General features: G+C 41.2%; 1 protein-coding gene across 2 annotated transcripts; it reads right to left on the bottom strand.

Moving 5' to 3' along the window:
* Nucleotides 1–317: 317 nt before the first annotated feature.
* On the bottom strand, nt 318–27542 carry LOC122864228 (solute carrier family 66 member 2). 2 transcript variants are annotated; one of them, XM_044171481.1, is made up of 5 exons: nt 26692–27542; nt 25953–26086; nt 24041–24091; nt 14246–14462; nt 318–2891 (listed from the first exon to the last, which is right to left on the bottom strand). In XM_044171481.1, the coding sequence occupies exons 1-5, from the start codon at nt 26892–26894 to the stop codon at nt 2681–2683; spliced, it is 816 nt and encodes a 271-aa protein (XP_044027416.1). In that variant the 5' UTR covers nt 26895–27542; the 3' UTR covers nt 318–2680. The 2 variants fall into 2 exon arrangements, with proteins under 2 accessions (XP_044027416.1, XP_044027417.1); XM_044171482.1 differs by lacking the exon at nt 24041–24091 and having other exon boundaries at nt 26692–27538.
* Nucleotides 27543–27905: the final 363 nt, after the last annotated feature.

The raw sequence follows: 27905 nt of genomic DNA, 5'->3' as shown, positions 1-27905 counted from the left end.
CATAAATATATTGTGGAGAACATATTAATAATCTGGTTCTGCATTTAGAAAATGCCTTTTCAGATTAATCTTTTTACCCTTTTTGGCTCGTGCGATTGCTGGCTCCTCTCTGTACCAGTGCAGAGCTTGATGTGAAAGCCCAGGACATTACAATTTATGTGCTTATTATTTAGATATGCTCAAAGCCCAAAGAAGGCCCACGGCCGGTGGGCTTATTCTTCTTTGACAACTGATGTCTGCCAGAGCTGCATGGGAGCAACGGTGGATGTCTGCACTGACACAAACATCTCCATCAAACAAAACACGACGTACAAGTCTCTCCGTGTCCTCTTTATTGGGAGACAATGCCACGTTAGATTCTCAACAATACTCTGTTTTACAGCCTCAAGTGTTGATGAATGTCATTAGTTATTGAGGTGGATAGTTGGCAGTTTAATAAAAAAATGAAATACAAACCAATAGATGTAACATAGTAAAAATGGCATAAGAAACATACTGGAAATATTACTTTTGGTACATTAACAAACTAGGTGTGGGTTTCACAGATAAGACAATGCAAATCTTGGCAATTTTTATGGGAAAACACCTTCACATGATTAAATGAATGAACAAAATGATACAAAACCTAAAGTAAAATCAGATACATGGAATGAAATAGTAACTGATGGGAAACTCTTATTTTGATCCTGTTCGGTATCTCACATTATCCACACTACACAGTCACCCTCACCGCTGTCTGAATAAAACAAGCATACACTATCTTACAATGGCACTTGAAGATTATAGACAAGGAGAACAAAATAAATAGGGTGATTAAACAAGTGCACATCCACTACTAAGAAACCGAGGAATCATTCCACCATATCCTTTTATTTTTTTTTTGTATATTTAAGAGCCAGAAAAGACATATTCATAGAAAACTCCTGCCATGTCCCACTGGAATAAAAAGGTAAGTTTACATTTCTTGAGGCTTAAAAGAGGAGGACAGAATCAGGTCTGCTCTGGTACACAGTTCACTGAAGAGCTGACAGTCATCCTGGTTTGGCATTTCCCCCCTTCCCAGAGGAAAATTACAAAACAACAACAACAAAGAAAATCTTCACTGTGCTATGCGGCTGTTTCTCCTTCTGAACAGGAAATTAATTTTTTATGACAAAATGGCGATGAGTACAACCCGCACAAAGCAGCACGGCACACGGATGTGGAGTCATGGGCAGGGTTACCAGGGGATGTTATTGGATTGTAACTGGCCAGTCAGTGTTACCCACAGCCAATATGATGGGAAGTGAAGATGTGATTTTTGCAGAGCATATTCAGAAGGATCAGTCTGTAAAACATTCTCTCTTAAAGGATAATTGTGGTTCATTACAACAAATCTGGCGGGAAAACGGCTGCAAAGCCACCAATATTTACTAATACAGTCCACAACAAAAGTAGCTAATTTAGACTATTTAAATGGTCTGACCACGAGGCTAGCAGTGGGAGTAACCAACTAAGAATGGTGAAGGCATGAACCGAGTTTTTCTGTTGTTCCCATTCTGCTGACATTGCCTGAACGCAGTATAAAGTTGTAATGTAATGTAACAGCTATGGTCATTTAAGGAGCTGCTGAAATGTGCTTTGTGTTCAGTCTAAATGCACCTCAAGAATACTGAGATCTGGGGGATAAACTGACTCCTGTGGGGGTTTCGGAATTTGTGGAAAGAAAATGATCAACATTATATACAAAATGTCATCAACCGCTTCAGTACAAAAATCTTGGCATTGGCCTTTCGACAACACGTGCAGCCTGAACACTGGTCGGGCTGTTGACGATGTTTCATGATGTTTCCTACAGCTTCCAGCAATACTGGCTTCAGACACAAGACCAACCCTTATTTAAAAAGCTCGATTTTCGCGTCACTCTGTTAGCCTCAAGGCCACTTATGTTGATGACCATTTGTTTTAGAAGCCTTTAGAAGAATTTTTCTTCTTTCGGTAAAGTTTGATTGCCTCTAATTTCTTACAGTTCGATTCCTTTATTATCCCACAAGACTGAGCCTGTGCGTCACAGCACATGGCAACCATCTGTCCAACAAGTGGTAGACTGACCAGCATTTCTCCACTGTGTTGGGAAAAACAAAATAAATGCTATTTTGTACATTCAGTAACGTTGTATGTTAAGATTTTTTTTTTGACCGATTCATACATTTATATTGCTGGTAATGCAGCGAGCCGTGTTTGAATGTGTGTGTTTTAAGGCAGAGGGTCCATGCAACAATCAGCTAATGTGGACGACAAAAGCTGGTCCACGTTTCCTTGAGCACAGATTTCAGTGCGTACATCTGCAGTTTATATACTGTATATATTCATGTGTGTGCATAATATTCTCCACATGCACAAGTTGATTCAAGGATATATTCTTTGAGAAGTCGGCATTCCAAGACACAAGCATACTGTCGCATTGAGAAGACGTCAGCAGGATAAATTAAAAAAAGGTTGAGTTTGTTTGTAACAAGTGCCATATTTATGGGTGTTTATGTGTCTTTATGTATACTTGGAGATGAGGGTGAGCAGCCTGCATCATCTCAAGGTGCTTTGGTACTCGTGTATGTTTATACATGTCCACAGCGCCTTGAAAAGTTCTTCCTCACTGGTGTTTCTGAGTGTTGGCATGTCCTCGGAGTGCCTGCAGAGGCTTTCAGAGGGCTTTGGCACTGGTGGTGTGAGAGACGCTGTGGGACACCGGTTTCTGTGGGTAGCGGCTGTAGTAGTAAACCTGGAACAGGATGGCGAAGTCCACAAAGACCTGCAGCAGGCCACATGTCCAGAACTGCACAGGAGCCTGGGTGAGCAGGAAGTAGCCCGTTTTAAAGGTGTCACCACTGGTCCACATCAGCACCATCTTGATACTGAGAGGAAAGAGTAAGAGAGGGGATGATGAATAAAGGAGACTGATGCAACATTATTAAAACAGAAATTATTATAGCTCAACTCATTATCATGATATGTTATTTGTGTGTTAGCAGTTTTAGCTAGCTCCTGTTGGCTAGAGCGACTACAGAGAAAGACCAGAAGTCTTTTTGCTCTACACAGAGCTGTGTGCCTTTCCCTGGGGAGCATTTTTGAAATCGAAACACTGCAGAGATAACTCTGAATTAACCAGCACATGTTAGCTGCTGCGGTTAACACTGACAAGCTAACAACCTGGCCTTGCTAGTTAGCTGGCTAGGTAGATAGCATGTGTAGTCTTATTAAGATAAATAAAACAACTGGTTAGTTACTGTGTTTAATTAGCCTCTAGTTGGTCAAGTCAGAATTACTTTGGCAATGCTGTTGCTCTAGCTAATAAGCTGGCAAACAAATAAAAAAATAATTCAATAAATACATGAAAACTCTCACAATAAAACTCAAATAAAATTCTGATAAGAAGGACGAAATAACATTTTATAGTTGAGTCGAGTACTTATAATTAAAATGATCTTGCAAATTATTGGTTCATTTATATATTTTACAGAATTTATTCATGTGATTATTTCACATCAGAAACTTTCCCTACATTTCTACGTGGCCTCTTCTGGCACCAGACCTTGTTTGACCAGCCCTTTAATGCATCTTAAATACATTTCCACCTGGTTTTGATATATTTTTGCTCTGTCTGAATTCAATTTGGTCACCAAGAGCACATGTTACTGACAGTATTAAAAAAGGGGGTCAGAAAAATGCAATATCAGTTCAGTCAGGAAGGGAATAGCAAATTTACCACAATAACAACCATGGGAAATTGAAATAATGAATCTTCTCGGGGCGCAGGCTTATCATCAACTCCACATCCTGTAGCACGTTTCTAAACTATAAAACTCATAAGAGCGTTTCCGGTACACGCTGAGCTGGCTGTTTGTAGGGTGCTCATGAGACAATCCAGGGGATGGGTTACAGTAAAATAAAAGTTACTGTTATAGAAGTGACTGGAGAAAAGCACCCATGTGATTTGAGAAGGCGGAGTTCCTTTAAGCATAAGCTTTGTCCTCTTGCTAGCACTGTGAGCTCAACTAATGAGATGGAAAAAGGAAGTCTAACAAGAGTAGAAGAAACGGGTAAAGAACATGTCGTACTCTCCAAAAGTAGACAGATCCACAATATACAACTGTACTGAGGAAATGTGTGGTCATCGCCTCGAAAAGTCCTTTAAGGCCCCATTAAAAATGCTGCTGGTTATGGGTGTTTGTGACAGCATCAACATACCTATCAGCTCACTTGTGTTTGATTTTCTTTTTGCTTGAGGCAGAGATACATGTAGGCAAAGAAAGGACTGAGCCAGCACTGTGTCTACAATGCACCCATGTGTGCACACGCACGCACACACGCACACGCACACACACACACACACACACAGGACCTTTCAGATGTGCTTCCTAAAGCAACCTGCCTACAACAATACGAACACATGCTGAGATATTTGAAATCCTTTCACTCAAGCGTGCCGGTTTGGTTGGTCTGCACTATTTGAAGAAGCTTTGCAGGAAATTTTTTTTGTCACTTAGCCAAGTACTACTGAATTTAAGGGACTTTATCCCCTGTGGTATCTAGCCATGCAAGATAGTTTTGGTTTTATTTGTCCGGGTTTTGAGATATCTGTCTCTGAGACTTTCTGCCTCCACCCGAATCCAATGCATATTGGTTAGCAGGGGCAGTACGTGCAGTTAGTTATCAAACAAACTTCAGCCTGGGGTCTGTGCAGTGCAGCAGAGACGGGTATCTCAAAATCAAGAAAAAATAAAAGCTAAGCTATATGGCCAAAAGGATGCTGACAGCCTGTCCTCGTACTCTTGGTCTGGGGCTGTTTCTCTTGGATTGGGCTGCGCTCCTCAGATACAACGAAGGGAAATCATAATGCCACAGCACACAATGATATTTTAGACAATAGTTTATTTCTAATTTTGTGGCGACAGTTTAGGCAAGGCCATTTCCTGTTTATATGATAATTACATTACACTGCTCCCAAAGTCAGGTCTATAAAGAAATGGTGAGGAAGAACTTGAGCTCTGACCTCAACCCCATCCAACACCTTTGGGATAAACTGGAACACCGACTGTGAGCCAGACCTTGTTACCCAGCATCAGTGCACAACCTCAATAATACTTATTTTATTAATTAATTTTTTTTACAACCAACAAATAACTTTAAAAAAAATTCTCACTTCCTATAAGGTCTGCACATGGCAACTACTGTATTGTTAAGGTTAAGGAAATGTCATGGCAAGTAAACTATGGTTAAGGTATGGTTGAGGTTAGGTTACTTGGTTGTGGTTAGGAAAAGACTGTTAACAAAAATTCAAATATTAACTGTCAGTCTGTGATGTCAGGCAAGCTCCAGTTTTCCCGAAAGTCAGACATGCTACATGCTCAACCACCACCACGACCTCCACACCCTTACTTCTCACCCCGCTACATATTGTCCACACTACTTCCTTTACTGGCACTGGACGTTGGCATTGGACATAAATCGCGAGGAGCAAAATCGTCCAATACGGATGACTCGGCTGGGCTGAATGGGAGCAACCAGGTTCCAAAATGTACTTTCTAGAAGAGTGGAGGTTGTTATAGCAGTAAATTAATACTCATGGTTTGGGTATGAGGTGGGTGTAATTGTTTGTTTTGTAATTTGAGTGAACAGGAATTTACAGATGAATGAACAAGTAATGGAAAGACCCATCTAGTCTGTTTCATGTCCTTTTTTCTCAACAGCTGTGTGCTCAACAATTGGCCGGAGGCTCATGTTCATGACATAAATCACCACATCTGATACGTATTCAATTTAATATTCCACTGAAAGATCAATCATAGCTGTAATCTCATAATAGGGTCATAACCATTAATCCATGGCGAAGGTCAAGTATTGTCCGTAAATTCATAACTGAATTTTTTCACATGTCCTGACCCCCGAGGATCCTCTGATGGAACATGTTGAAATAAACACGTCACAGACCAAAGCTTGGATTCCTGCAGCAGGTGAAACATGGCGGTATGACGACAAAGAAAACAGGATGAGTCTTTGTGTTAGCAGATTCCATGCCTTTCTATAAGCCTCTTGACAGATGTAAAGGATGGATGAGGGGTAATCTAGTCCACCCCCCCCAGCAGAGTTGAGTGTAACACCAACTGTCTGTCTGTCTTTTAGCCTTGTTGGGGCAAAGCTTTGCAGCCAAATCTCCTCTTGCATTATTCACGCCTCCAGCATCACCTTAGCCCATTTCATTTGTAAGGCCAATTTGTGCAAACTTTGCTATTTTCCTCATACTCCCTTCTTACCGGCTCTTTCCCTGCAGCATCTCTTTTCACATGTTCTTTTTTCATAAGCCCACTCTCGACAGCACTTCTCTCTTCCTCCCTGTCCATTCATCTTCCCACCACCTTCTTCCACCGTCGCCTTCGCCTCTCTATACCTGTTTGCACCCCCCCCGCCTACTGCCCTCACACTCTTTCTCAGTAAGGAGCTTGTTAGCTCTGTGGAAAGAGACCCTCCTTCCTCACTCATCTCTCCCTTTCCTCCCCCCTGCTCCTCAGCAGCTGCTGCTTGAGTTATGACGATGTGTACCTGCAGGTAATAGTGAGAGGGGCAGGATTTGTGTTTGATCAATTCCTCCGCTGGTCCTCTAATCAGAGGAAACACGGGGAGGGCCGGGGAACACGGTTCGAACAAGTCTGGCTACTTATTTGTCACCTTCTCCGAGACATATAGAGAGGGAGGAAGGGAGAAAGCATGCTGAGCTCTGAGCAGAAATGATGGCAGTGGAGAAGCAGAGCTGCAATGGACCAGACAATTTCTACAGCGAGCTGCAGATGAACTGTAAAGCAATACTGGCTTTGTATTTGTATTGCTTTGAATACAAAAAATACATATTGGAGGCTGGTTTATTTATAGGCTATTTTAGGCCAAGATCAATGAAATGGCAAAGAACTACAGGCATTTTGGAACAGTTTCAGGGTAAAAACTTACTGTGACAGAGTAATATTGCTGAGGGAGGAGAAGTGGAGCTGTAGTGGGCGACACAATTTTAAGTGCTGTACAGGATTGGGTTGTACCAGCTATTCGTAAATCCATTACTAAGTTTGTGGGTTAAGTTCTTAGTAATCACTCTTTCAAATGTATATATGGGGATGTGAGTATTGTTTTAAGACACTTGAAAAAATGCGAACCTATCCTTTAAGGAGAACTTAAGTGGAAAACTGGATTGCTGGAATACTGTGTGAAATGATACACTATGAGATTGTGTATCATTGTACAAATATTTGCAGAGATCGGAGGTTTGAAACTCTCACTGTGCCTTCACTCAAACTCATCATTCAATTTTCTTCAAATATAGCGGGTCTGGGCTGTAAGAGCATTATCATTTTGTGGACGAAGCACTTAAGTTGCACTTGTATCAAGTTTCCTATAACAAGTACATTAGTTTTTCTTTGTCTTTTGTGTTGTTTTATGAAAGTAGAGAAGTCCTTGCTTATATCATCAGTATTGTCTGTTGCCTTCACTAAATTATATGTAATTTGATTTGTGAGAAAAACATCGCTAAATCTCAACAGGATTTTCCCGCTGAAGGAATGGTAACAAACATTCATTTTCATCTACCCTAATAAAAAGCTAAGAAAGCAGTCCCCTGAGTGCTGTGAGCTGATGGAGGGAGGACAGACGATCTTGAGGTTCTCCAGCTGCAGCCACGCTACACACAGCAGCACCATGCACCCGGCCACAGGGGTGATGCACCATGAGTAGTTAATAGATCTATCCCAGCACGTGGCTGTGTGTGTGTGTGTGTGTGTGTGTGTGTGTGTGGACAGCAGCCTGCAGGCTAAATAAGGCTCTGGCACTCTTTTCTAGCATAGTGGGATGCAGCTCAAGACCACAAGCCTTGTAAGGCTGCAGTTGGCTGACTGGATGTCCCACCTCCCTGTTTTGTGTTTGTCTGCGTGTGTTGTATTTTATTTGTTTTATGGCAGGCTGGTCAGTATCAGCATGTACCTCTGGCTCTCCAAGCTCAAGACCATCTAATAATAGCAGCAGCCTGAAAACTATGAACACAAAACCTTCAAAACCCTCTCATCCCCCACACACTGCACTGCACACACACCTTTCATCTGGCCTAATGTCCCCCATAAAATATGTTTTCAAGTATTTACAGTAGCACTGGCTGAGATAGTTTCACTTTGTCCAAATCCAGCTTCAACTAGTTCAAAAGATTCAAGAAAATGTCTAAAATGACGTCGATTTACACTGAAAAAACTATAATAGAAATCAGCCTGCATTATGGACACTTAGTTTTGTTTAATTTTTTAATTAAAGTGCTAGGAAACATATTAAAAAGTGAAATTTATGTGTGAGACAAATTACACCAACTAATTATGGTAAGAAAGCAAGCCTATTCCCAACAACACAGGCAGCCTCTCTGGGCCTCTACACTGCATTTTATTTCATTCCATAATTAATGATGACCCTTGTCCATTTTAAAGGTTCCACTGTGCCTCTTTCTCCATTTCTTGTGGGTTCAGATGAGCTGTAAAATAAATGGTCTGGGCTGCCTGTCGTATGTGAGCCGTTTGGGCTTGATAACTGCATCAGAGTGCAGTGTGATAACCAGAGTCTGCAAAAAGGGCAGGGCCCTGGGGTAGATGTGCAAAACACAAGAGCTAGATTGCTTTATGGCACAAAGGAGGAAGAGGGCGCTGTTTTGTCAGCCCAAATACAGGAATTTTGATTTGAATTTGTGCTAAAAGCAACCGGTGGAAGGAGTGAAAAGACAATAAACAACATCAAACATGATTATCCTGAGCCAAAGAGAGTACACACACAAGCTGAGACTGAGGAGGAGGAGTGGTACAGTCACAACATCCTCTTTAAATATTAGCAGTGTGAAAAAGGCTACTGGTCATATTGCCAATGGTGTCATTTGTTTCAGCACTTATAGGTAGGTATTACATTTCATTTTACCATGATATGTTATTGTTGAACAGTGCATAAAGCCGAGATATTTGGAGTGAAGCATAAAGTGTTACATTTGATCATTCTCTGAACCTCTGTGTGAAATCAAGGACCCGTTGTTTTAAAAATGATTAAGGATTTCGAGTGGTAAATCTGCCACTATTGTCATTGTAAACTGCACAAGTTAAACGGGAGAAGAGGAGAATAGAGAGGTGGCTGGGACAGAATGGTGCTATCATCACATACACAATGTATGGGTGGCATTAATGCAAACCTCTAAGGACTCATTATGGTAACACAGCAGTTACTGGTGTCAAACAACATCACTGAGGCTAACAGAGACCCTGGGGATGAGTTAACATCAGACAGATACTAAATGCCTTCATCTATGTCCTCATGGGACAAACACCTCCAATGCAGGACTCATCATCCTCCCCCCCGCACTCTATCCATTCATTATTTAAAAAAAACCTTTGCTACTGCCTGTCTGACAGTGTGTCATGGTGCAGTGCTGGTGTGTGTATATACAGTGAGGACATCCAATATGATTCATTCTTCCCTGCTCTGACTCCATACTTGCCTACCTGGGAGGGTGTATAAGGTGGTGAAGCTTCCTGAGTATGCAAGTACTAGAAGCAGCCTGACACTTGTTACAAATGTTATTCCAGACGGAGCGGGGGCATACCGGCTGGGCCATTAACTGGGAGGAAGTCAGCGTGATGTTTGTCCACACAGAAGTGCTGCTTGGGTTCTGATTTTTTATTTTTGTTTTGTTCCACACACTTACAGGAAAGGGCACTCTGCTTTACTCCTGTCTGTTTATGTCTCTGGTTCTTCATTCACACAAACACACATTCATTCATTCCCTACCCCTTACTGCTGCATGCCTAAACATACCCTCAGCACAAAAACAAACCAGATCTTAATGCCACACCTAGGGGGGGGGGGGGTGTCTTTTAGCAAGTAACATTTTTTGCTTTTGAAAATTGCACTTTGAAAGCACAACATTCTCACTTCATAGGATTTTGCTTCCTATCCCTGCACATACACACACACACACACACACACACACACACAGAAACCTTGAACGGAGTGCAGAGGTAAAGTAACCTAGCAACAGCCTGCCAGACTCAACAGGTTTTGCACAGAGGGAGGAGAGGACACAAACAATAAACAGAAGTGGAAATGACAATGTCCTCTCTACCTTCTATGGCAGCTTTATCTGCACCAGCTGATGGCTGGCAGATTAAGTTGCAGGGTAAGACAAAGGAACTGACAAGCAGACATGAAACATGTTTCATACTGCCTGGGTATTACAGTATTTTAGATTGAATTTGGCTCTTTTTCACAGCAAAGTTCCAATTTGTAAACCTCTTAACACAAAATGCTATATTCCTCTATGTATGTATGTATATCACTGAATTTTAATCATTGGTGCATTTTAAAATAAAATGGCCTTAACCAAATAATGCTGTCAAACAGCAACTAATTCTCATCAAAACAGAGTATGCAAAAATCACTTTGTTAAGATTATACAAATAGCAATGAGAGAAAAATGTGTAATTTATGCAGAAGTCTGCATTTGATGTAGAGCATTCATTTCTGGATTATACTGTATTACTATAAATACAGATGATGTAGTTTAACTTTAAACTACAGTAAATGCTGAGCAAAGCAAATGATGACTATGACTGAACTGCATCAGTTTACAGGGCGAAAAAATGTATATACTTCAATCACTTGTAAGTCTAACCATCTAAAATACAGTAAGCTACAGTGATACTGCAGTGCTGGAAAACACAAAACATTAAAGCACAATTTACACTACTGTAACAGACACTTAAAACTTTTGTGTTACTTTTGATGAACAGTGGCCACTGTGGCTGCAAGTGACAATTACGGGATAATGATAAATGCTAAAACATAATGTAACAGTAGCACAAGTACAGAGTCGTAACGTTATTGAAGTGACTTAGTAATGTCCTTTACATAGCAATATAGAGCTAAAACATTAGCCACCATAAGCTACTGGTAATACCAGTCCAGCTAAGGCTGTAACTGCAAAACCCTCTGACTGTGTTGAACTGAGCAGTTATGTTGCAGTGCTGCTCACCAAGGTAATGTTGTTAAAGTCAGGAGAATTGCTTGCAGACACCTGTTGCATTGATTCAGTGACATGCATGTTTAGTAATCTACGTTCACATTTTGTTCTAATATCAGGTGGCTGTATTATGAGAACTGACCATGTGATTTAGTGTTTTGCACTTCGTATGTGACAGCACTTTGGGTTTTCAAGGTTGTTTAAGGTTTGTGTACAAAGTACAAATCTTTAAAATTGTTTGGTGGTGCATTTTATCCCCATGGGTATTTGGTCAAATGTAGACGACATGATACTTCCTGCTGCTGCTGGGTTTGACAGCAGAAAATTGTTGGGCTATTTCTACATCAACAACAATCCTTTGGTTTTGGTTTTGTTGTCAGGACTTCAGAATAAAAGAGAAAGTGTTTTTTTTTTTTTTTTTTTTTACAGGCTTCAACAATCATACATGAGGAAGTTCATCAGGGAAGTGGCATAGGCACCAATTTATGTCTCACCAAGGAGCTGAAATATACCAGAATGCATTGCATCCACAAGATGGTGGAGTACAAAAAATAAATAAAAATTTAGAAATAAATAAGGCATGGGACAGAGAGGGTATGGAAAAGCCCAGCGTGGGAGCTGTCATGGCCGGTTAAGTGGACAGGCAGCCCTGCTGGAGCTCTGTTATCTGTCTACAGCAGAAAGCCAACCAGCAGAGGGGGGACGACGACACTGCTCAGGACACACGCTGTGGGAAAGCTTTTTAATCAGGCCTGTGTGTTCTGTGGACAATCTCAAACTCACAAGTCTTTTAATACATACATTATCAGTTTCATCTTTTCAATTACATTTGTACAACTTCAATATTAGTCTTTATCATATTTCTTTTACCCCGTATCTGCTTTTAATCATGTGGTGCTGTTGGTTCTTTGTAAATCCATTTATGTCTCATTGCTTTTCATTGACTGCTTTAAAGTGCTATACAATTAAAGTTGCGTATACTATTTTGAACAGCAGTTTCCAGGGCTTGGCTACAGCTCAGAAGGCTAGTAGAATTGATTCTGAAACTGTATATGCTTTCAAAAATCGATTTTACGTCAAAGCCTCTAATTACAGCCTGAGACTTGATGCAAATCAAAATTAATGAGCCAAAATGATACATTAGGAATAGATACAGAGAGACAGAACACCTCATTACCATATTGATTTTCAGAGAAACTTCAGAAGGCCAATTGTCATGTTAGTCTAATAAATGGTTGTCGGGAGCCCCGTCCTTACTTTCTGCTCAACAGGTGCCAGAAATACATAATGAGCATGTGTCAGTGTTAATGATCATATGTGAGACAATATAATCTGGAGCCATTACTGACAAGTGTGTGCTACAGTACAACACATCCACAGAGCTGCCTGTGATGGAAGTGGCATTCATAAATAAAACAGTACTCATCAGGATAAAGACATTATCATTAATCAAGGATACAACAAGCTTTGTTTTGATTGCCATCTGACTGACTCTTGGTAAATTATACTTAAGGCCCAAATAGTTGAGGAAAAAGAAAGAGTGACAGTAAACAACCTTTCAGTATTCAAAGTGTGTTTACACTGCCTGACGTGGGGCTCTCTGAGATGAGAGTCCACAATCGTGAGAGAAACGTGGCGAAATCCTTGGACGTCAATGCAAAGAGGTGGGCCTAAAGCGCACTGAGAGACGTCCACCAACGGCCGATTTGGAGCTTTGGTGACCAAAGAGACTGCGGCTAAATTCTGACAGTGTCAGAACATTAGGGTCCAAATACTCACAATGTGACTGCTGCTACATCGACAAACCAACCAATCAGAATACGACATGAAATGATGCAGAATACACTGGCCTGTGTGAGATTTTGTAAGCAGAATTTTTGAATAAAGTTTAAGTGGGGACCCCCCCCCCCCAAAAAAAAACCACACGCCAGCACAGGGTCGTCTTCGGTATATTAATTTGTCATGTGCTTGTGGTTCATACTTTTTCTTAATTAATAATGTTTTTAATTTCTATAAACACTCAGCATTATTACGTATTATGTTTTTTCATCAACACCCCTTACCTACAAATATGAGAAACCTGTTATTCTCTCTCCGACCCAGCCCCCCACACTAAACTCCTATAACAGCCTACATGAGTCTAATGTTTTTCATGTTTCATTGTCTATGTTCACCATCTGATTTCCACACAGTCAGAGAAAGTAAAAGTGCAGTCCTGGACTGGTCGCAGTTTAGTTATATCCTGCCGGTCTGCTGCCAGCGCTGCCAGCTGAAAAGTCAATACACTGGATGGCTGTAGAGGAGGTTGTACCCGCGTCTGTTCTAGAAGTAGTTTAGAAGACTTCACTAACATTAACACCGAAGCTGAGAGCGTCGGAGCACAAACGAGTCGCACTGCCTTCTGTCCGGTGCTCAGCATCGAGCTGCCCTCTGTTTCCATCACCCCTCTCTGTTTCCATCACCCCTCTCTGTTTCCATCACAGTTCATTTTGTGGTCATTTTGAGACAAGACTCAGCTTGCAAAGTTTACAGCCTGCCATGCTGTTGCTCCTGTGTTGCTCTGTGTACAATGAAGCAGCTAAAAAGAAAGTGCAGTGATTCGACTGACAAAATGAGAGTCGACTCCTCGAATCCTTGATTCAGCTAAGCAGATGACACGTATTGATCAATCACATCGTAGGCTTGTGTGGCAGAAATTAATCAGAGCAGCATGTCACAAATTTGGGAACAAAGCAGACATTTACCCCAACAGAGTGTGCATTGTGCTGAAGTTAGTTAAAGGTTAGTCATTGAACACTTGTATCAGTAGCTCCGTATATATTTTGGTCTTTTAGAATTCAACAGAATTGAATAGTTGTAAAACTTCCTGAATGCATATACGTGAGTATATGAAACACACAGCAGCTGTTAACATTAACACCTGTTTACCTGACTGTTTGATATCCTGTGACTGATGAGTCTGAGGAACCAATAATCAATAATGAAAATATTTCAATGCCTTTGTTTCCTGTTTAATATTGGAGTAAATAAGGGCATCCTGGAAGTTCAGTTGGCTAAGGTGTGTTCCATGTGCAAAATTGATGTCCCTACTGTGGCCCCAAAAGGCAAAATGCCAGTGCCAACCCCCCCAAAAAAACAGAATTCTCTGTGTATGAACGTCACAAACTAGGATTAACATTGAATCCGTACCTCATGCCCTCTGTGGACTTGTTCTGATAATTGCAGTGGAGCTGCGGTGTGCCCAGCATTGCTTCAGTGAAGACGGCCAGGAAGCCCAGGGTCTCCACGAACAGCGCGGAATCCAGAAGGAGGTAGGTGATGTAGGCCGCCACCAGCGTGAAGGCCAGCACGCACTGCAAGTAATCCACGAACTGACTCCACGACCAGAAGTAGTTCCAGTCAAAGTCTAAAAGGTGCATAACATAGGGAAAGCACAAATGAGTGCACAGAAATGAATATTTTTTAACAACTACTCACTCAAGGGAGTACAGTTCTCAACCAGCTGGCCAATACTGGCCCAGTAACAGAAACATTACTTGATGTGCACTGTTCCTGTAAAAATAAACACAATAAAGCAAAGCAGTTCTAAAACAGAGACATGCAACAGTAATGTTGTTCCTGGTTGAGACAAAAAAAGTACTTTTTCAGACACCTCACAGTGGAAGAGTTCCTTCCAAAGTGAATTTGGGGGGAAAACAAACTAAAACGCAAAAGTCTATACTGGCCCCTAGAGGATGCAATATCCATCATCCAAAAATACAAAAGTGTTGTTGTTGTCCCAAAAAACAAACAACATGGAGATGATTTTGCTTAAAAGGGGCAGTCCACTAATTTTACACATGAAGGTGAGTTGTATAATGTCTTCTGTGGCTCTGGAGCGGGCTCTCTAAAGTGTGACAAAATAACCCTGATGATGTCATCCAGGTTATCTCAGCTTAGGGTTGGAAACTAAACATTTATAGCAGGAAGCTTGGGTTGCACACTAGAGGCATGGTGTTTGAAAGATGTGGGTATTTACCCGGCATGGACGATAGAAATTATGCGTTTGGTTGGATCATGGAAAATGTAGGATCCAGTGTATTTGATACTTGACCCATACTGGGGTCAACTTATCTCGGTTGATATGAATTTTTATATTATAAACCAATATTGTAAAAATGTTTTAGATCGAATCATCAAAAATGTAATTTTGTAGGAAAAGGTTAATACTAGGCATGGTACTAGGTATGAAACTCTCCTACTTTCATAACACATAAATTGTGGTTACAATTTTAGGTTAATAAGTGAGTGAGACACTTCTATACTCTTTTGTACTTGCAATCAAATTCCCCCCACTCTCCTCACTTCTCGTTTTCCAGCACTGGAGGAAATAATTATCTACTAATCCCGTCTGTTCTTTTTTGAGCTATATCTAGTTAATAAAAAGGAAGCAAAAACTCCATTATTGTGAACATTTTTAACTAACTTCACACTTGAGCTGTGAAGTTTCACACAACTCCCACAATCCCCCTGTCAGAAAAACTATATGTCACTGCCACAAATAGGCCGTCTGAACTGCGCACGTTTTGGACTCATTCAGGTTCTTGCAATACAGAAGCTTTTAACTTCAGGGTCTTCAGGGAGGAGGCTTTGTGAGAAAGAGTGAAGGTGGTGAAAAGCTCTGTGGGAGGGTGACAGTCTGCTGAGGTTATAGTATTTTCCACACGGTAGTAATGGGCTGGGTGGGAATCTGGACACTGACGAATGATTTAAACCCTGTTTTCTGCCCTAACACCTCTCGTTCTTTCTCTAAGGAAATGATTAGATAAAGATTCTGAGCACAACAACACCGGCTTCCTGTAATAAGCAACAGAGCCAATACTAATCATACCGTGATAATATTCTTAAGGCTGCAAAGCTTCGATCGCCTCAGGTACTACTTTAACTACAGCTGATGAGGGAGCAGGTACAATAAGCAATGCAAGACATCTTTACCTCGGATTTTTTTCGATGCTAAAACACATTCAACATACTGTATCTTTATGGTATGAGGGCTGTGAAAAAAGTACATGTAGTACTTAGAGTATGTAGCTGCTGGTTTAATGTGTGAGCAGAGGACATTGAAAGGGTTTATCATGAAAATCTAATCATGGCTGACAGCGAAAGATGTTTCTGCACTGCTGTATCTTAAATGGGATTTCTACAAGCCTCAAATGCAATAGAGCAGATTTGTTTAATCATGTTTAAATGAGGCTCTCTTTATCAAAGAAGCACATCTAAGCACCCTAAGGAGGCCCTCTGTATGGGCCTGCATAGGCCTCCAGAGAAGGACCTGTACAGCACATGAAGTAAAACGGAAAAAAAATCTAAACATTGTTTGGAATGATGTCACCCACTAAATACCAAGCTAAGTTCAACAAACCTGCTATTTTTCAAGACTTGATTAAATCAGAAGTAAAAGAATACAAGCGTTTATGACATTTGAGTTTATGATTTAATGAGATAATGTTTCATTAGTGAATTAACTGTGACATTTAGTTGGCATTTCTACATGAATACGCACGGCAGGCACGTATGCGTGCAAGATAACCTGGCTTTGCAATACTGAGCCAATCCAATTGTTCCTTTCTGACAGACAAGTTAAACAAATGTCATAAATGTAACCAAATAAAGCAGTTCAAACCAGGTCGCAGCCTTCTGTCAACCCACCACACACTCCATATACCAAGATTTACCATGGCAAAACCTTACAACTATGTAGGACGGCAACACAATGCAGTGTTGAACAAAAGACAAGCAAACAGTTCTTAAAAAGGTATAACAGAGCATGTATTTCTGTTCTGAGTATAATCAACACTAAGAACATCCTTTGAGAGCTGTTATGTGTACTGTATAGCAGTGTTTATTCTGTAGGTGTTGTGGCTGCAGATGCCTGGTGTGGCTGTGGAGCCCTGCTGGCGGCAGAGCCAGAGTACTGTGAATCTGGGCCAACTAGCACCAGGCTGGCGCTGCCTGATAACAGCCAAACACAGAGAGCAATCACAGGAACAGAACAGTGTTCAGCACCAACCTGGCTGCTAAAGGCGTACACAGCTTCACACTAAAGTGAACATATGATACATGTAACGTATGGCTCCAAGTGATGATATGACTGGGCCCCAGCTTGGGTGGTATAACAGACACACACATACAGTAGTTGCTGGCAGAAGCAACCTTTACAGTATTTTGTTTTGCTAGCCTACAGTATGTTTTTAGAGTAGAGACTAAGGCTAAACACAAAACTGTGTCACATGTCAGGGCTCCACACTAACTTTGGTGGCACTGGCGCGCTTAACTTTTTCATTTAGGTGCACCCAATAATACATTTTAAGAGTTAGGCTAATATTTGAAAGGATACATTAATACATTCCACACCATTTTAATTCTACTTAATTCTCTACCTTATTTTAGTGTTTAGTCACAAACTACTTTAATCTGCCTCGCTTTCCCCTTGAGTTCTCTGACTTTCTTCGTCAGCAGTATGTTTTATAAAGTCGCCCAAAAAAACACAACCCGCGTGTTTTTTTCACAACAGCAGGTGGGCCGCGTGTGGAGGAGACGTGTTGCTAATGACGTAGCCGATCGAATCGAGCGAAAACCAACGTTGTACCGAATGACATCGGCACCAACAGGTGCACTTACAAGCTCTAACAAAACAACGGCATAAGTAGGCCTCCATTAAACAGGAGAGTCTGTTTCTTTGCAGAGAATGTGCGATTGTCAGTAAAACGCACAGGAGGGGAGACTGTCCACTCGATCGCATTTGGCAATGTTTTTATGTGTGTTTTTTTATTTTTATTTTTTTAAATATCACACCTGCTAGATTTCAGGCGCACTAGTGTGACCAATGAAAAATGTTCAGTCGCACTTGACAACATTTTTGTTCGCATGTGTGACCACTGGAGCCCTGCATGTGTGTTAACAAATTAACTTTAACACATTTACGCAACAGTGTAACAGCCCCTAAAAGAAAGAGCTCAAAGCTAAAAGAAGAGTGACTACTGGACTCACACTTCTCCGGCGGCCAAAAACACCACACCGAATGAATGCTAACGTTGGCCTGTGCCTGCTGAATGTGTAAATGAGCGACAGTTAGCTGTAACAACTCCACCGTCTGTTAGCTTGTTTCTTCTGCCCGCAAGTGGCTAAAAATGCAACTAAAATGTAGCTGTATGTATAATATCCATGTAACATTAGCTTGTTTGAAAACAAATGTGCGTCATTAAATGTTCTTACCTTCTTCCATTTTATTTAACAACACCTCAAACTTCTTGAGATATTCCTTTTATTTTTCCTAAAATTCTCCAATATTGAAGAATGACACTGTAATCTCGATGACGCTAATGATTGGAGACATAATGGCATAGATTGCATATGCATGAGCACGGCTTTATCTACAAGATTTCCTTTTCAGTTCTTACAATAAGTAGATTAAGAACTTTTTCTTAACTTTCCCCCCCTAGTCTCTGAGAAGGACAGATAATGACTGAAATTTCCTCTGTGGTGAAATTAAATTTATTTCTTCCATCTTGGAACTTAATTTGGTGGCCAGGGACTCTCTTATGAACACCTTTGGCTCTAACAAAAAAGGCTTTGATGACATGCTTTTCAATTATTTGTGCACTCCTTGTCTCAGTCTCATCTTTTAGTAATTACACTCCTTCATGCCAGTGCTGTACTGTCACCATCTCTTAATCCTGTGTTTGAAGATGCACACAAACCAAACCTGCCTCCAATTCTGAGCATTCTTGTAGGCAGAACAGTGTTCACACACACACACACACACACACTGACCACTGAGTGATGTTTATCACAGAACTGTACCTCAGCCATCCCCTGCCATACACTCTCTCTTGCTGTGCCACTTCTGTACCCTGGGGGATTCTCCTCCTCTTTAATCCCTGCGCTGTGTGACAGCACTGTGTGGGAACAGACTGGAGCTGCATTCAGTAGACTCCCTGTGGTGGCCAAACGTCTTGTGCACACCTCGGTTTAAAGTCCCACAGAGTTGTGGTGCATGTGTAGGAAGAGACGGGTCAGAGTTGGAGATTTCAATCGCTTGTTTACCAACTGTTCCCTGCCAGCTGCAGTTCGGCCCTGGAAAAGTCTATGGGGTTTGTTGAAATAATGGCTTGCTGTCACTTAAAAGCAACTGTGGGAGAAGCAGGAACATTATTATGAAAGACAGCCCGGGAAATGGAACCTCAGATTTCAACAAGCTTCATTTTCTGAAATTTGGACAGGGAGCTATTTCACAATGACTAATAGGCTTTCACTGGCAAGCCAAAGCACAGCAACTTTTCTGCACTGTCACCTAGACTACATGCTATGTTTCTTCTATAAAAAAGGACTGAGGCTAAAAGTTGGCCTCTACCTGCCCTTAGGGAGCGGATAACTGCACCTACAGGATAAGGTGATTTATTCTAAGCTGACGAACCCAGTGAAGCTACAGGTACAGACCCCCATGGGACCGGAATGAGCAATGAGCCATAACCAAACAATAGAAAGAAATGGAAATCTCCTGTATTGCCATCTACTGTACCTCTGTAACATCGTTAGGCCAACATCTCTGCGGTATGGGATCACTCCATCATTGCGACGTAAACTGCAGATCCCATGAAATTCTTCCTGACTTGTTTTTGAGCAAGCCCCAAACGCAGGGATAGTGAATTTTACTTTTTGTGGGAAAGGTAATAAAAAGTGGTATCATTTTTTTCAATTTATGGACGCCATTCCAATAAACCAGTGGTATTTATGTCCAACTGTTTAAATTAAGATTCATTCAGATGTGCGTTGGATCTCAGGAAGGGACATGGAGGAAAAAGGTTTAATGGGAGGGGGAAAAAAAACCCTACTTTTGCTCTCCACCACAAATGTTTTTGCATTCCGTCGCAAACGTTTTGCAAGAAAACGCAAGAGTTTTAAACTCTTAGGTCAATTTACTTTCCTGGTCGCTTGGCAATTTTGGAAAAAAAAACAAAAAAACAACTGAAAGTTTCACAGATTTGTATTTTGAGCTTGCCGTCTATCATTAGGCACGTTTTAATGACAACAGAACAGAACGCTAATGTTTAACTATATCCATGTCTAAAAAGACTTGTCATTGAAGAGGATCTGCAACAGTTCTTGAGGTCAAGAGAGGTCCTAGAGAGAGTCCATCATCCACATGCAAAGAGACAAGGTATTATATTAACGCCCCTAACTTCATATTAATGTAGTTAATATGCAGTTAGGTGGTGTGAATGGTTGTCTGTCTCTATGTGTCAGCCCTGTGATTGACTGGCGACCTGTCCAGGGCGTACCCCGCCTCTCACCCAATGTCAGCTGGGATCGGCTCCAGTCCCCCGCGACCCTCTAAAGGATAAGCGGTGAAAGAAGATGGAATATAAAGTCTGCTGAGTTTTTTAGCTTCAAAAATGTTGTGCATGCCCGACACGCAAAATGTATTAATATGAAACAGCGTAGCAATACAGAACCTTGGTTAGTGATTTAGCTTGTTCACAACTGCACTCATGTAACGTTACCGCTCATCTCTTTCCCACTCTAGCCCAGTACAACCAGACCTAGTGATCTTATATAGGGAAAATTTTATGACCCACTTCTATGGATGTGTCTGCTCCATTGTGGTTATTTCCCTGGTGACCAAGTGACCCTAAAGTACATAGAGCTATCTACTAAAACGTTTGTGTTCTCACGAAAAACTTTTGATTTCCGTGCAAACCTTTTGCATTTCACAAACGTTTTGAGAGGGAACGCGAAAGTAGATCTCACCCCCCTCCCTCCAATCAAAATATTTTCCTCCAAGGACACGTAGATGTGCTGACTGTAAAGATTTCAGAGATTTCCATTCACAGACTATTTACAGCTGAAATATCAAAAACTAATTTTAAGATTAAACTGAGCTGAAAGTGAATGTGGTTTTGGTTGCTGAAACCACAGAGTTTGCATACAGGATTTTCAATCATGGAGCAGAACCCTGTTTTGCTTGCTGACACAAATGTATTTATATGCTGCTGGAGATTTTGAAAAATCCAATCAGGGTTTCCTCTTTCAGGTCTTCAGAATAACAAAAAGTAAAGTTTGACAAAGTGAAACTTTCCCCACTGTCACCGTAGGAACTTTGTCTGCAAATATTTCATCTTACTTTTTCTTTCCAAACCCTTTTACCTCCACCTGAGTGATCACCAGCACGTCTGATTCTGACACAGCCAAATGATTTGATCTTTTAATCTCCTTAAAAGATTGCAGCAGGCAGTCTTCCATATAAACCACACTGAGCTGCTATTACAGCAGGATTTCTCCCGTCTGAAAAATCAAACTACACAGTCTACAACAAAAGGACATGCACAGCACAGATGTGGCCAGTTGTGTAATTGTGATTGAGGCACCACAGGCGTTCTTTGAACCTCAGTTACATGTTATCTCAGCTACCAAATTACACATTATGAAGTACAATCTCTCTACATAAAATGTTCACAGCTTGTCATAACTATTATAATCCAGCCTTACTTGGGCATCCCAGGAAGTTCTATTAAAAGTCAGCTACATTGCAGTTTTCTTACTGAGTACAAATGTCCAGCTGTTTGATGGAAGTGCCTGGTGTGATAATGACGCTGTACTGCTATGAGAACAAATATGTGCTATGATGAAGGCTTAGAGAACATATAGGCAACAAACTGAACAATCAGAGAAATGTACAGGTTGAGAAATTGTCCTGCTGACTAAACAAGACTATGGTGAGTCATTGCAGAAAGCTACAATGTGAAGCACTTCCACCGGACGGCTGCACACTGACACCAGTTTGGTGCTACATGTTATACTGTTAGCTCTCTATAATTTGCTTTTCCATTGCTGCATCTCTGATCCTATATCCATCTCCCAGCCCAGACACTGAACACACAGCTGCTCCAAGCCTCTAAGTGATGCTGCGTGTCTAAACCAATCCACAGCACTGCTTCACTTTTTCATTTCTCCCTCCCTCTACCTTTGTGTTTCCATGCTTCTACTGACAGTAGACTACAACATGCTTACCCTTGATATTTCCACTAGCAGATCAATGAGCAGGAGCAGACCCGCAAAGCTGCGATCAAAGAACATGGCCTTCTGTCAGTTCTAATGATTCTTGGCAGAGCTCACTGATCGATGACCATTCATAGAGGCTTGAGCCTCTGGTGCTGCAAGGCCAGTTCAACATGATGGCAAAGCCGAGCCAGCAGCACCATACTGAAGACAGTATCAGAAATATCCTGCTCCTCCTCTGAAGCCAGAAACAGATGAACAGGCTGAGCCACAGAAAGCCACAGTGTTGGTTAAACTGGTCTGCCTTCCTGCTCCTGCTTATCTCAGAATGATTGAAAACATCCAACAAAAGGCTACAAACTAGCACGTCAATACCAAGCATCTAAACTGCTTTAATCAGTCCCAAGAGGAGAATTTGTAATACATTGTAACACACTGAGCCAAGTGTATTCTGTGCCTTTTCAAATCATACAAATATGGTTTCCTGCTGCCATCTAGTGTCCATACCAGGAACAACAGCCCACTGTGTCTTATAGCATACAGCGTGCACTACATACTGATCTTACAAGTGTTTTTAGAATGTAAGAATTCAATATACTTTACAGTTTTATACAAACAGGAAATAATACCACACGCGCATCATCGGACATCAATCAAACTGCAACTTTAGAAGGCCACTCTGTCAATTAAACAAAAAAGTGTAATGTTTTATTATTTTTACAGCTGTGAGTAGTGCCTACATGTCCTTCATGCATTGCATTGTGGGACAGTGGCATACATCAACAGCACACCCATACTGACTATTGTTTTTTTTTTTTTTTTAAAGCATACTTCATTTGTCACTTTTCCAGTGTGAACTCACTACATAATCAAAACCTGCTTGGATGTAGTAAGTGTGTGGTAAGGAACTGGAGCACAGCTACAGAAGTCATCCAGTTCATGTGATGTCTAGCATTTGTAAAACAGGAGTAGTTAAGCTTGGTATGTAGCCTTGCAGAGGTTTCCTTTCAACGAGATCAAACTATTGATGAAAAAAAAAAAAAAAAGACTAAATCTGCCCACACACACACACACACACACACACACACACACACACACACAAAAGCAGCTTTTCTCCTGTTGAAACCGCAACTGTGTCAGCTTGGTACATCCCACGCCACAGATTTCTTGACATATCCATTATACAGTAAAAGGGTCATTGTGCTGAAATCAAGTGTAGTTCAAAGAACGACTTTAAAAAGCCAGTTAGAAGACAACATCGATTAAAAGTCCTAAGCATTTGACTTAGCATGAATCAGCCATTATAAAAACATGCTTTACATTCACATTTCAGGGCAGGATACAATCAACATGCAGCAGTTTAAGGGTCATCACACACACGCAAATACACATTTGGTTTGAGAGCTAATATCAAACAATCGTGTCAAACCGCAAAAACAAAAGCATAAAGTTAGAAATTAAAGCTAAAATATGTCAGTAAGTGGCTTAAAATTGTACTATCAACAGGTTAGTCTACTGTAAATCACTGATAACTAATAACTAGTGTATGAGTTCAGAATACATGAGCTTTTGATTTCTTCCTAAACTGTCATTTCACATAAGTGGAAGCACAAATAATACATGCAAAATCACATTCACAGGTTTTTACAATGAAAGCTGATCCTTCATTTGTACTGAGGGTGTGAAGTGTAACATGCATTGAAAGCATCACAGCAGTGGCCACAGCGGACGGACAGTGAATACGTTCCATGAATCAAACAACAGGACTACATGCGAGTGAAATGGGCTCATGCTTCATCCAAACATGTGGTGAATGGTGTTAGTCATCAGTTAGTGTTGGCTGGGCTGGAGGGAGAGCCACACTGGGTCATCATGCACGAGACACAGAGATGGAGAGGCAGATGAACTACAACTGATGTTTCATAGCAGACACAGTTCTGTACATACCCAGAAAGAGCCTCTTAGGGATTCTGATCTCCTCGTCCTTACTGTCTGTTGCTACAGACAAAAAATAAAAGGGGAAAAAAAACAGGGACAGAAAAAAAAAGAGCTTGGTTTTCTTCATTTTTTCAGCAAAGCCTGAGGTGACGCGTGATGCGTCAGGTTACAGAACTTGGGTGTGACTTTGAAATACTGTGTGACGGTTGGTCAGACATTTCAGGTCATCGTGAGTAATCTGTGACTCCGCAAAACTACTGACTGTATGATTCACTGATTAGTTACATCACTGATTACAGAGTTTGTTCAAGTATCCTTGGTATCTTTGCACCTTAAAGGCCCTATCAATCACCAATCAAAACTAAGGCTGTTTGTTTTTGTTGGCCAGGTCACTATCATTTAATCAAAGCACACCCACACAGTCCTGATGAAGCAGAATAGCTTCAGTTTTTGAGTGTTAAGTTCTTAATTATACAGATTTTATTTTTTCTTAAAACCTAATTGCTTATTAAGTCATGACTATTTAATGTTATCAAGAAAAACGTAAGATTTGAAACCAAGTTTTCAGGGCAATAGCAATAGTTTTAATCATTTTGGAAAGACGCCCATTCACTTCCGCTGGTTGCCTGGCAACCTCAAATTGACAAGTTACTGCTCCGGGTCAAGAAATAGTCCTGAACATAACCCCTGTAAAACTATAACGTGTCATTTTTACACTTTGATTTTGTCTTTACAAACGCATACAACAACATATATAAAGACAGAACCTCAGCTGCATAGCAGCAAATTCAACAGCATGTAATGTCTATCTAGAAACTGTCTGGAAAATGAATTTTTTAATGCTGGTGTTCAAGATGGCTGACGGCTCCAGGGTTTCCTCTTTGAATGGACACTACAGTATTTTAGTGCTTGCAGTAGTAGTTTTAGTAGCGTTCAGCTACTCTGTATTTTGTCATCTGACACTGAGCATACAGACATTATCATTCATTATTCAAGTTTCCTCCCCTCCCCTATCCTCAGACTGCATAGCTGAGCATCCAATCCTGGAGCAGGAGCACACAGTATGCCTAGATGGGAAACTCCAGCACTGCATACCACACGTGATACAGGCTTTAAACACATGACTTATGAAACAGAGGCCTGTTCCTTGTCCATTTGTGTAAAAAAAATAAAAAAAGGATGCACATAAAATAAAACAGATGTGTCAGCATGTACTCTACTTTACAGGGCTGTTAAGAAAGACACAGTGTGGGTTTTCCTTCTGTTTAAAGTTTCAGTTTAACTTTATTGCAAAGTGCAGTAGGCTTTGAACTGTGGACATTTTGGATTATTTCTGTCTATCTCAATTGCTTCTTAAGGGCACGTAACGATCAGATAGATTTGGATCAATTATTAATATCTAATTTGTAGCTGGGTATTAGTATTAACACAATAGTAAAAAAAAGTGCCCTTCTAAATCTCTAAACTTACTATCTCTACTGTTAGAAGATTTTTGATAATCAATATTAATATCGGCCCAATAAATAAAGCATTTATCTATGTTTTTAGACAGGTACCTGTGTACTAATTGAACATTCAGATGGATGTGATCATTCTAAACAGTTGTTGAAGCAGGTTTAACTGGATTATTCAAATATGACCAATTTAAGGAGTGGCCCTGTGGGCCCTCACACTGGCAGGTGAGGAGACCTGGAAACACCATGCTCACACACTCTTACGTTTCTCTCAAGCACTCACACACACATGCACCTGCCTGCACACACCCACTCCCGCTTGCGCTCAGATATTTGTATGCCCACACACACTCGCTCTTTCATGCACACAACATTTGAAGCGGCGCGCACAAACACACACAAACACACAGTTGATGTAAAGTGAGCTTTATCAGCACTGTAAAGAGGCCGTGCTGAGGGCTTCTGACCTATGAAGGAGCGTCTTTTGGTGTTGAGTTCAGTGGCCATGCGGACGTTGGTGCACAGGTTCAGCATGATGAGCATGGTGGCGATCATGATGATGCTCTGCCACAGCAGCAGCGTCTCGAAGTAGCGGCCAAATCTGACGGTGAGAAACAAAAGAACGTGTGAACTTACTATGTAACAGGCATGGAACACAGTCAAAGCTTTGCCACCACTACACAAACAACAGAATTGCTCAGTGTAGGGTCTTAAAAAAATAGCTGTAGGAGAATGCAGTTTGGTGCAAGAAAATGTACACTTGAGCAACAGCTCTTCAGACCCCTAGTTGTCAGGGCATGCACCTTTGCATACCTGGTAAGTGCTCCAGACGAACCTAAATTTAAGACCTTTTATGAATAATTAGCAAACACTATTTAATTCGGCATACATCCAATCCAGCAGCAGCTGTTATTCAGTGGTAAGTGGTTCATCTGTTGGTCATAATTTGTGTCCACCACTTCAGTAGGTGGCAGCAACAAATTTGAAGTTACAATGTAATGGAAGCTCCTAAGATGATCTCTTAGAAGCTGAATTTCAGAGAATATCTCATTGATTCTTAAAACATCCTAAGTCTTGTTCCATAAGGTATATACTTTGGTTTATAAGCAAAAGAGTATTAAATTGACAGATGTTTGAGTGGAGGTTTGTCAGCATGCAACAGAAGCTGGTCTGGTGTGAGAGAACAGACAGGGAATGATGCGCTACCTGAAGAGTATCCGTAGGATGTTTGCCACCAGGAGGACCAGGCACACATAGGTGGAGAACCCCTCTGCATTCTGGGTCCGGCGGATGTCTCTGTACTGGGGGATGTAGGGCACCACCCCACCAAACACCATGGCACCAGCAGCGACCCACGACACCAGCTTGTTAAACACGGTCACAATCTGGTCAAACACCTCATCTTCCATGATCAGCTGCTCACCAGTCAAACACCTGGGCAAGAAGTTGTGAAGCGATGTCAGCTGGCTGTCACTGGCTCGACGGAGACTATTATAAGGTGTTTGTCCTCATCTGGACTCTGACTGTGTAAAAAGAGTAACATCCGCGTTTTCCATGCATGGTCCCTTCCGCGGTTTACACAGACAAAGAAGCAGCTACTGCCACGCCATCACAAGCCGAGCAGTGAAACAGAAACGACGTTACTGTACCGACAGAACAACAACAACGCTCAGTAAAGGCAGTGGAGGAGGCGGCTGCAGCTGATAATCTGCCCAATACGTCCCATTTCTCTGATTCGACACTTGTGTTGATGCTAGCTGGCGCTGTTTGAAAGGCTGCACTAAACTCAGAAGTTGAAACTCCCAAGGTTCCTGAAATTGTATAAAAAGCCCTTGAAATTTGCAGGAAACTTGAAACAAAAATAGTAATTTTTTTTTGTACAGTGTCCCTATTTTACAATTATTTCTTCTCTGACTGGCCCATATTCTGTGTATCTTAATCTAGCCCACACTTCCGGAAACGTCATACGTCACGCGTTACGACAAAGATGTTCGACTCAATCAACATAGTTCACACACTAATATTTAGTGGTTAACACGTCTTCTTCTTCTTCTTCTTCTTCTTCTTCTTCTTCTTCTTCTGATGTTTTATGGCGGTTGGCAAACAGCTTGGTGCATTACCGCCACCTTCTGAAATGGAGTGTGGGTCCAGTCTTTTCCAAAAAACCTGAATACTGCCCTGTGCCCCACATGCCCTGAGTTCAGTTGAAGTAACTCCTTTATTCCGAACTTGATGCAATCTCTTCCCAGTCTGTTTTTAGCATCTGTCATTCCTGCTCGTACCAAGGACAATTGATAATTACATGTTACAGTTTCCTGTATGTTACAATACTCACACATAGCAGTCCCATATTATCAATTATATTAAGTGTACTGTTAAGACCAGTATGCCCAAACCTCATTCTCGACATAATGTCTTCT

Source organism: Siniperca chuatsi, linkage group LG17, assembly GCF_020085105.1.
Source record: "Siniperca chuatsi isolate FFG_IHB_CAS linkage group LG17, ASM2008510v1, whole genome shotgun sequence".
In the NCBI taxonomy this organism is placed as follows: Eukaryota; Metazoa; Chordata; class Actinopteri; order Centrarchiformes; family Sinipercidae; genus Siniperca; species Siniperca chuatsi.
This window is presented reverse-complemented; position numbering and strand designations above follow the sequence as displayed.

What these genes read in the sequence shown, in the direction of transcription:
- LOC122864228 (XM_044171481.1), bottom strand. Translation starts at nt 26,894, where the DNA reads ATGGAAGATGAGGTGTTTGACCAGATTGTGACCGTGTTTAACAAGCTG. An exon ending in CCCTAAGAGGCTCTTTCTGG is followed by an intron (nt 14,463 to 24,040) that starts GTATGTACAGAA and finishes TGCACCTTTTAG; the next exon opens with ACTTTGACTGGAACTACTTC. An exon ending in AAGTCCACAGAGGGCATGAG is followed by an intron (nt 2,892 to 14,245) that starts GTACGGATTCAA and finishes CTTTCCTCTCAG; the next exon opens with TATCAAGATGGTGCTGATGT.